The sequence below is a fragment of the Pinus tabuliformis genome, chromosome 8 (genome assembly GCF_031772625.1).
Source record: "Pinus tabuliformis cultivar Carrire ecotype Pingquan chromosome 8, CPIR1, whole genome shotgun sequence".
NCBI lineage: Eukaryota > Viridiplantae > Streptophyta > Pinopsida > Pinales > Pinaceae > Pinus > Pinus tabuliformis.
In genome coordinates, this window is record NC_142294.1 from 113323366 (window position 1) to 113334481 (window position 11116).

General features: G+C 39.8%; 1 protein-coding gene across 1 annotated transcript; it reads right to left on the reverse strand.

Moving 5' to 3' along the window:
* Positions 1 to 8295: 8295 nt before the first annotated feature.
* On the reverse strand, positions 8296 to 10379 carry LOC149234383 (uncharacterized). The gene is made up of 5 exons (XM_089461158.1): positions 9975 to 10379; positions 9835 to 9894; positions 9193 to 9266; positions 8869 to 9071; positions 8296 to 8778 (listed from the first exon to the last, which is right to left on the reverse strand). Exons 1-5 carry the CDS (start codon positions 10313 to 10315, stop codon positions 8626 to 8628), a joined length of 831 nt encoding a protein of 276 aa, XP_089317284.1. The 5' UTR covers positions 10316 to 10379; the 3' UTR covers positions 8296 to 8625.
* Positions 10380 to 11116: the final 737 nt, after the last annotated feature.

An 11116-nucleotide genomic window follows, 5' to 3' on the forward strand; every position in this document is an offset into this window, starting at 1 on the left:
CTGCTTTTGGATTTTCTCCAATGTGGGTACGATGGATTCTGAACCTAATATCTTCAACTTTCTTCTCTATCCTCATAAATGGCATCCCATCCCGTCCTTTCAGTCCCTCCAGAGGAATTAGGCAAGGAGATCCTCTCTCCCCATTCCTTTTTGTGCTAATGGCAGAGGGCTTGGGTCGCCACATCAAAACAGCAACTCAAAGGTCTATCCATTCACAACTCACCTGCAATCACTCATCAACAGTTCGTTGATGACAACATGCTTTTTGGATACCCTTCGGTTCAAGAAGCGTCTCTGTTCAAATCCCTTCTGAATGACTTCTCTGAGGCTTCAGGTACCAGTATCAACAAGGCTAAATCGCATATCTTCTTCTTCCACACTCCCCCTGTTACCCAACACGCCATAGCTCGAATCCTGGGTTTTTCCATAGACTCTCTACCTTCTAAATACCTCGGAGTCCCCCTTACTGATTCTGCCCTCAATCATGCCTCCTGGCATATGCTTCTTGAGAAACTTGAATCACGTCTCAATCTATGGATTCACAGAACTCTGAATATAGCTAGTAGTTTGGTGCTAATCAAAGCTGTTCTACAGGCAATGTCGCTCTACCTATTCTCAATCCTTGCAGCGCCCAAATGGGTTATTAAAAAAATAAAGGCTCTACAGCGCAACTTCCTTTGGGGTGCAACAGGTACAAATCGCAAATGGGCCTTGGTAAAATGGACGACAGCTTGTAAGCCTAAAGAAAACGGGGGTATCGGTTTGAGGGATCCCGGTCACAACAATGCTATCATGTGTGTAAAAATCTGGTGGCAATGGCTCTCTGCTCCCAACAAGCCATGGGTAGCCATTTGGACTGCCAAATACGCCAGTCATAGACCACAGGAAGAGCTCATTAGATTCACTCCCACTGAAAAAGGTTCACTCATATGGAATGTTGCAAAACAACACTTCTTGTTGATCCGACAACACAGTTTCTGGGAAGTAAGAAATGGTAGATCGACTCTGTTTTGGATGGACGCTTGGAACCAGCTACCAAAGCTCAACAACATCCTAGGACAGCCTCTAGACCACTCCTAGGAGGAGCAGCAATAGGAAGAGGTCCGACAGCATTGGACTTAGGAGACAGATCAAGGGTATAGACAATGGAAGCAAAGTGACAGGATAATTGAGAACGCAGATCACCAAACTAAGAAGGACCTGGAGAGGGAGCTCCAAAATCGACGAATTAGATACTCCGAGGGCAGGGATATTCTACGATGGGGTTACTCGCCTAGAGGAACCTTCACCACCAAAGAGGCTTATAAAATCATTTGCACAGATCCGGCGCCCCTGGATCCCATCTGGAGTAGAATCTGGTCTCCAGGCACTTGGCCCAAAGTCTCTCTTTTCCTCTGGCTGGTTGGGCACCGGAAAATCCTCACTTGGGACAATCTAAGATGAAGAAACTTTCATGGGCCCTCTATTTGTGCCAATTGCAACTCTCAGGAGGAAACAATCCAGCACCTTCTAGACTCATGTTCCCTTGCCAACCAACTGTGGAGAAGGCCAACTTTCGATGTCAAAGAAGATGCTGAATGTCTGTTGACATCATCAACTCCATTCGCCAATGGCAACAAAACCCTTACAAAAGTGAAATTCTCAAACAATTATGGAGAATGATTCCTGGACTCCTCCTCTGGTCCATCTGGAAAGAGAGGAACAAGCGCATATTCAAAGATCAAAGAACTCTGTTAGAGATCATATGGAGCAACTTCTGTCTCAATCTAAAAGAGACCTTGGCGCTTCACACTTGGTCTCTGGATGACTTTCCCTCTCTCGCAAATGAGAAGGCCATTTGGGCAAACTGGAACATGCAACTCCCACAGGGAACTCAAAATCAAGTCCCCTCAGAGCGTATCAACATCAAAAAGGACTCATGGACGCCCCCCCAAAGTACACTTTCAAGCTCAACTTTGATGGCACTTCAAAGGGTAACCCTGGAAACGCAGGATTCGGTGGCATATTCAGAAATCATGAAGGTTCGCCTCTCCTCATACACTTTGGGAACATCAGATGGGACACTAACAACTCGGCTGAATTGGAGGGTCTCTGGCAAGGACTTCTCCTTTCTCGGACACACAACTTCCATCCCCTGGAAATCAAAGGTAACTCCCAAATCCTCATTAACATGGCTAAACAGCTTCTAAATGGAACTCATGCGAGGAAAATTGCCAATAGTTGGAGACTCGAAGCCAGATTGGAGGCCATATAACATCTGCTCCACAACAATCGAGCCATCATCTTCAATCATGTTAAGATGGAAAGCAACAAGGTCGCTGACCTTCTTGCCAATTTGGGAGTGGAAACTGAACACACTCTACTCACAGGGACTCTAGACATCATTCAGAAACATGATCAAGAACAGGAATGCAAAATTTTGGTCCAAAGGGATGCAGCCCCCCGGATGCGGGTGTTTGAGGTGGCATTAACTCTGAAGAGACAGGGGTGGGGCGAGGCAGATTGACACCTGCCCACCCAGTACAAAGAGTTTAATACAGGTAGGGTGGTAAGATCTTGGCATGCGCACAGTGAAAGGTTAAAGGGATTTCAGTCCAGTTGCTTTGGTTCATACTTCATGTCTGCAATGATGGTTCCTCCCTCCGCACGCTCCGGCCTGCATCAGGAGGCGGCGTTCTTCAATGCTATAGTAATGGATGGAGCATCTCGATGCATGCCAGATAAGGTTAAGGCCAGGCATTGTCTCGGGTATGCGATGAAGTCACTTATGCTGTTTCACTTGGTTCATTCCCTCGCCTCTGGCCTCATTTCGGATTTTAGGCTGTCTGAGGTAAGCTCTGTTATTCCAGAGGACTCTCGGCACTTGCGGGGGAAAGTTTCTCTGGTGCTTGGCTCAGCCCTTCTGGCGGAATGGCTCTTACTGTCCCTCTCGTTCCTCTCCTGGGTTTCGAGCTGTTGTTTCATTGTCTTTGACTCGTCGTTTCATTATCCGGTCTCAGGCCTTGTCTCTGGTTTCAAGTTGTGGGTTTCGAGCTGTTGTTTAGTAGCCTTTGTCTCGTCGATTCGTTATCTGGTCTCAGGCCTCGTCTATGGTTTCGGGTGGTGGGTGGTCGGCCTTGTCATTTCAAAGGCCTCTCGAACTTTGCTTGGAAAGGATAATTCAGCGCTCAGTTCTGGTTTTTCGGTGAAGGGGATCCGCGGGCTCCCTTCCTGGTCTTGGTGTCTCTGTTGCTCTATTTACCTGGCTGTTGCTCTGCCTTACCGGCATCCCACTGTTGCTCCCTATCAGATGCCTCGTCTTCGCCAAAGAATGGGGTGCCGAAGAGGCCAGCCCCGGCGTGCGCCTACCAGCTCGTCCTCTGATTCGCCTTCCCTCTCCAGTGAGTTGTTTGCAGGCCGCTACCCCAGCACCCGCAGTGGGAGAGGGCGGCTCCATTCATCTAGATATCACCCCGAGCTTCCTTCCTCATCGGGCTCTGTTATTTTCTCTTTTAACAACTCTCTGAATCGCCCTAGGATAACGGCTCATATCTCGGTGGTCTTCCATGAGACTGATCAGACTGAGGACTCTGGTTCTCATCCGGGAGGTTCGGGGGCAGTATCTGCTCCTTCTTCTTCCCTCCAGTTGGGAATTGGAATTGCGCCTCGACAGGATTTGAATGTTCAGGTTTGCAGCGCTCAGGATGCGGTGATGGTGCCGGTTGACCCTAGCCCCTCCGATAAGAACGTGGCCCAAGTAAGGGATCAACAAGAGTATGGTTGGTGCCGTATCGAGGAAGAGCCTCCAGATGACTAGTGCGCTTTCCCCGGCTTTGCCTTCTTGTTATGCGACCTTTACCACTGGGCAAGTTTGTAATGCAAATAGTTTTGTGGTTTTCCTGTGTCTTTTGTATTTTTTGTTAATTATGCAGTATCATGAGAATATCATCCCAGTCCGCTGCGTGGGTCCTGAAAATCCATCTCAACTATGTACTCACTACCTACAGTCAGTCTTCTCACTTGCTTTTCTTAACAGTTCTGCCTCCCTTCAGAGCAGAGTCTTAACTTCGGTCTCGATGTAATTGTACCTCTTTACTTTGTTAATAGAATTAAACTTACTTAGAAAAAAAAAAAAAACAATCATCCCTAGCTCTCTTTGAATCCCATCTAGATTCCACTAGCCCAAATCTCTAACAAGCACCATCATTCATACCCACTATTCCCAATAGACATAAAAAAGTACAAGAAATTGACTATATTTATAAACATCCAACTACCTTTCTAATACTACAATTGAATGACATCCAAATGGACTATCTCCAATCAATCAATACAGCACAAAAGGTTTCATTTTTACGGTTTTCCCCACACTTTTCCCCATCGGAGTTGCAATGCTCAATCAACCAAGAATGAAAGTATTTCAAATGTAGGAACACACACTTCACCTTATATAGTACCATGACAATAAGTTTGACAAGCACCTAAAGTTTTTCTGCTACCTATACAATCTCATGATGTGCCATCACAATCAGGTAACAACCTCCATTTTCATAAAGAAAAACATTGTAGACAACTTCCCAACATGTATCCATGATCTGAACATCCAACTAAAACAATTTCCAGAGGATAAACTAGCATATCAAGTTAGAGCGGTTTGGCTACTCCTTCCGTGGAATAAGATCTTTCTGGCACAAGACTAAGAAAGAGTTAACATACATAATGCCATGATTCCATGAAATCAATTTTCTCTCGGCTTTTGTTGCATTGATCCAAAGGAATAAACCTTTGATGATTTGTCTTGATGTTCATAAGATTGGAGTTGTGCTTGTATATTAATATCAAAAAATTCATGAATTCAAGTCTGTAGATTAATTTAAGAATAAGAAAAGTTTACATTTGCACTTCCAATTTCTTATCATCTAGATATTTAAAAATTTCAACTCTTATTTGAAATTTCACCTTAGAAAGGAAAGACAGAGGTCCCAATTATAAAAGGTCACCCAACAACAACAACATTAAGATTTAATTTTCATTCAAATTGTAATGTATCGCATATGTCTTCATTTATGCTCTTCTTCCATATGCTATCCTGTTACTACATTTCCTTTGCAACATATTTAATTGCTAGTTATCAATAATTTTATATTTAATTGGAAATAAAAAAGTATAATTCCTTGGCTGCATAGTAGCACACTTTATCTATATATATATATATATATATATAATTTTGTATTTATACTATACACACTTAAACTATATAAATTAATATATTTATAAACAATTATTGTAGAAGTGTAACATTTCAATAATTTCAATAAAATATAAAAATTAAATATATAAAAAAACATGTGTACTAAGAAAATTTTTAATCTATAAATTTTGATGTCATTTTTTTATTTTTTGAATATAATACATATAAATTATATAAATTTATATATTTATAAATAATTATAACGGTTTTCTTTTGTAAATTAATATTTTTGATTGCCTCAGAATATTTTCAAAGCAAAATACATTATCCATTCTGTTATAGCTTAACCATTGTCTTTTGTAAGTGGTTTCAATCTGCCTGAGGGGAAACTAGATCTTTTTAACCACCTATGTGATAAGAAAGTAGTCCACGAAACTTGTATATACAACAAAATAAATCTAACTACTATAATACTATGGTACAAAGTACTACTACTAAACATTCCAGCCATTCAAGAGTTAGAAGAAGTAATAGGCGCCAGATCTTTGGTGCTAGATCCTGGAGGAGCAGGGGGGGTCAGATTAACAATACATATGACTTTCCAAATGTGAAAGCCTTGCATCTAGTCTTTCCAAGTAAAAACACTGATTTCTCTGTGCATGTTTAATGTCTTCTAGGGAAGCAAAGATGTTATACATCTCCTCCTATTTGCCTTTCAAGACCCTGTGTAGCATAGTCTTCATTTGCCAATATAAAGATATAGAATTAAGTTATTGTTTCCTTCTTCCTATGGCATGACCAAGGTCAAGAACCCAGTGAGAAACCTCTTCCAAAATCTCTGAATCTGAAAAAGCTTGGCGGTTCATAGCATCCAGGGACTCAAGGTTACATGTTTGGCAGTGGCAACAATAGAATATAATGTTTTAGCAACTTCTTGTGCTTGGTTTTTGCACTGGGGTCTCTAGTCATCCCCTCCCCTACAATGCCACATAGACTTCCTCGTCATATTGTGTAGAGAGGTCACTTGACTAGGCTCCTTACAAAGATAAAGAATGGTAGGGAGATAGAAGAAAAAGTAGATCAAATAGAGCCAACAAAAGAAATGTAGCATGCAGTTGCCAAAGAATAGACACAACCAAATAAGAAACTTTCAATGGAATGGAGACATCACTACCGGCCTGAGATAATGCCGAAAAACTAACTTTAAATCCCCCAAGGGTACCAAAGCCACACTAGACCAGTAAGAATCACACAAAGGAGGCTAGTCAATTTCACACCATACAAATTGATGGAGGAAATGAGATGCAACAAAAATACCCTAAATAGGGCGACCACAAAAACACCAAAGCTAGTGGACAATAGAATAGGTGGGGACGTCGAACACCCACTGACATGAGAAACTAGAACAATAATGTCCAAATAGTCGGGGCTTGTCAACTTAATACCATACGAATTAACAAAAGGAGCCACTGGTGCACCTAGGCTTACAAATAGAAGAATTGGCGGAGATGTCAACCACGCACTGACCCGAGGATCCCACCCCTACTAATAGCTCACATCAACAACGCCCCCAACTTTCCACACCCACTCCAGACCCCCTGAATTCCATTGCCTCGTAATTAGACTTAAGCCCATGCAGATTGATATTGCTTTGTGACTACAAGCCAATTCTCCTACATTCACACCACAAGGCGAGTAAGTAAACTTCACCACTTCTAATTCTCACTTTGCTACACTATAAATTGCCTTACGCATCTCCTCCTGCAGCAGGGGCTTTGGCTTTTTTCCCTCACTTGGGTGTTGAGACCTAGCCACAGTGTTTGCCCATGCACTTAAAATTAAATTACCTAAACTCATATTTAATAACTCCCTAGTGAATCACATGCTCCTGCGTGTAGGGGCTAGCCACACCACCCCCTTCATTAATACACATCTCTTTGACGGAGTGACGAGCTTACCCCCAGCCTTCACTCTAAACCAAAGAGTGGCGGGCTCACCTCCCAAGCCTTCGCTCTAACCCATTGTCCACCCCATTGGGTACTCTATGGTTGAAATTTTATTTCAAAGAAAAATTCCACAAATTATCATCTAAGAAAATCCAAGATTCAGTTAGAAGGTTGATAATTGTGACGAAATGAAAGAAAAAAATTTAAAAGATACAGCAATGAGTGTTGATGTTAGATTTTAATATTTGCAAGTGTTATACTTTTATATTACAGTTGCCCAGCAATTTGATACTTCAATAAAATAATGCTTTATTTCATTTGTACATTTTTCTTTCAACCAACTTTTTGCGTGTATCTGTCTCAACCTTTCAGCCAATCAGCGTTCTGATCATGTCTTTGAGACCGAGCATTGATCAGAGTTTCTCTCTCGCGGGGCACGCCATCAAGCACCAAACGTATACGGTAACTTGAAATTGTGGCCAACAAGAAGAAAGAAGGAATTTTTTTAAAACGTTTTCTAAAACAATACGATAACCAGAGATTATAGATTGAACCAAGAAAGGAGCAAAAATGCATTCAGGAAATGCACACTTTCATTGTATTCGGGCACTGTTTTAAGAAAATAAGTCTTTCATTCCATCCCGAAACTAACAAGTTTTTTTTGTTTAATCGAAGATATTGTGTTTGGGGAAGATGTTGTGTTTGGGGCAGCTTTGTGTTTAGAGTAGTTTTTAGATATACATAATTTTGTTCCGGATTGGATCACAGAATTTGTGGGATCAAATTTTTCCACCTAATCATTGACCCACATTCTAGAGTTAATTGTAAACCAACAAATTATGCCAACCTTGTGACTCACTATAAAAATTCTAATACAAAAGCATGAACAGTTCAATTTGAATTTTTAACTATAAATTTTAAAAATATTCTAAAATCTGATAGATAAGAGCTTTATCTATTTTAACTTGATTTCTATAATCTGATAGACAAAAACAAAATTAAACAATCTATCAAATTTAAAATTTCAAAAAAAACAACTGAATTTCAGTTCCATATCTATTGAAGTAAAATCAAATCATTCTGCTTAGAAATCAACACTCAAAAGGGTGTGAACAGATTTGTGTTCATATCATACTAAACATGGGAGGGTGGGGCCATCTTTGAACTGGACTAGGATGCTGCTCAAATCATTTTTCCATTCCAAATTAGAGCTTTGGATTCATATCATATTAACATGGGAGAGGGTGGATTTAATTTTACAAACCCATGCCTGTTCGGTATTCTAACACTCAGGCCTGACCTTAATGGACCCAAGAAAATATGAACTCATGATAGAGGCCCAATAACTTGACAAGAACCTTCAACCAACTGAGCTGCCTATAAATACTCTTTTACAATTTTGTTAAAACTGCACATACTTTTTCAAATTTTGGTTTTGCTGTTTTTTTTTCTTCCCTTTGGAAACCTTGGAGCATCCATAAATCTGAAGACACTGGTTAACCCACCCGACTACGATTCAGTTTTTTCTGTGTCAATGTTGGTAACTTTATCGTCCTCATTAAACTTCGACTTAGAAATGGCTGGCTTTGCATTTATCAGCTCTTCTATGGCCTCCACTGCAGTCTCTATGCTGGTCTCCACAATCTTCTCGGTTGAGGTCATCTGAACACACCACAGTTTCAACTCATCAATAAATCGACTAATTCTTAATTAGGAGATACAAAAATAACTGAGAACAAATTTAATATATACCTTGTGAATGAATTCTAGTGTATTATGGGCACCTTGAATCACTTGCTCTGACAGATGCTCAACGAAATGCACTGCTGTATTGGTGCCCCCCTCTTGAGGGAATTCCTCTACTATGTCATTACATATCTTCTCTGTCATGGTTGCCATCTTCTCCGCTGTCTCTGCTATGTCCTCCACTATCTCTACCACTTTCTCCACTTCCCCTGTAGTTTGTGATACCAAAATCAAATCCAATCTTACCTGATTGATTAATTACATATGCCCAAATTTTAACAACTGCAACACAACAGAATTATCTTCTATGCACAGTAGAAAAAGTTGTACCTTCAATTTTCAACAGATCAGATACAATATACCAGCCCCAAAAGGTCATTATAGCGCCAAAGAGCCATCTTGCCCTGTAGGAATTAAAAAACACAAAATTAAAAACACTACTAAATAATTATCTCTCAGTGACACTTTGTGCTTGCTTATTTGTAACCTTGTCTTTACTCCTGTTACTGTATTTAACCAATAGTTCTTATGAGACTATGGAAATGAACTTTTATATAGATTGCTTATTTTTGGGATATTTTGGAATCAGACCAATTAGCAATTTACTTCATTTGGATTTCAGAATATTTTTAGAATCAGCAATACTTTTAGTTGGAGTTCAGTTACACGGGACATCCACAGAATTTAGAACTGGTGAATACTAGATAAGGAGTGCCTTAGCAGTGCATCTATTCACAGACTATTTTATACTCAATGGTCAGAGTACCTTAACAATGCACCCATTCATCAACTATTCCATAGTCAATAATCAAAATACCTTAACAATACACCCATTCACCAACTATTCTATACTCGATCAAAATTAAAATAAACCATTCATAGATTATTCTCTACTCAATGGTCAGCATTGAAAATAGACAATTGAATAAGTCATAAGGAGTGTAATTTCAATACAAAAAAGTGATTGCTTACCAGCCTGGCATAAACGAGAAATTTTGATTTTTGTCTCTGCTTTTGTTTATATTTCTCAACCTGCAAGGACCATTTCATAATTATTAAACTGAATACATAAAAATAGGCATCACCAGCAATACAAACCACAATAATCCAACCTGTTTTGCCCTGAAATTTCTCTATCTGTTCCATATTTTTGTGAATTGGAGTCATCAGAGAGGGGCCTGGCAGTACATAGGTTATTAAATCCCACAAACTGAGAAGCACCCAGACTTCTCGACTGTGTGAAGAAAGCGTTGTAGGCAAATGGTGGTCGCACAATATTGTTGAGAAAGGCAACACGACCAGGGAAATATAAATATAAGTATAAGCTCGGCCACATGTGGGGATTCACTTTATGTTCAGAATGAGAAAATGGATATTGGACGATGGGCAAGCGGTCGATCGAAGCAGAGGAAGAGCCTGCTCGGATGAATAATTTGCACTTGTAGATCCTCATTTGCTTTTATGGGACTGCATAAAATTTGGATTTTGATGAGGAACAATCAAATTTCAGAGGCTTAAATTTGTTCCCAATATACATAGTCTATAGGTTTGTTTTGTTTTATATATATATATATATATATTTAATTAAAGGAATTCACAAATTTAGACTTTTTTATAATAGGGTGGGAAAATTTATTATAACTTAGTTGTCAAACCAGTTCTCATTTCTGGCTGTTATCGGGAATGCACGCTAATTCATCACCATTATTCAAGGAATACCACACCACCTGGAATAACCCGTTGGTGACTCATCACCGTTATTTAACTAAAACCATGTCACCGGGGATAACAGGTTGGTGACTCATCACTGATATTCAAAGAAAACCACGCCACCTAGAATAACCCATTGTTGATCCGTAAAAGAGCAAGCTTTCACTCCTGCCAAATGCCTAAACCCCGTTCACTTGTTTCCTTAAATCCTAAAAAAACAAGCTCTTAGTGACTTATCATTATATTTAAATATCTTTTTTTTAAATAAATAAACACATTTAAAACTTAAATCTCATAATTTAGGTAACTTTTCCTATCCATCAATACCATCACCCATAGAACTTACATGCTATTAAAAAAAACAAAATATAGATTGCGTATAAGTTTTGTGCAGTGTTGGCAAACAGTTGAGTGTCTCTTAAGAAATTAGAGACACACGACTCCAACTCATAACTGTCATACCGAATTAGATTATAACTTCTGTATAGATTCATTTCATTAAAAACTTGGAGTGGACTCTTCCAATTATGCGCTTTGTGAGGAC

Coding starts and splice junctions, on each gene's coding strand:
- LOC149234383 (XM_089461158.1), bottom strand. CDS start 10,315: ATGAGGATCTACAAGTGCAAATTATTCATCCGAGCAGGCTCTTCCTCT. Junction 9,895..9,974: donor GAAATTTCAGGGCAAAACAG/GTTGGATTATTG, acceptor TGGTCCTTGCAG/GTTGAGAAATATAAACAAAA. Junction 9,072..9,192: donor TGATCTGTTGAAAATTGAAG/GTACAACTTTTT, acceptor CACAAACTACAG/GGGAAGTGGAGAAAGTGGTA.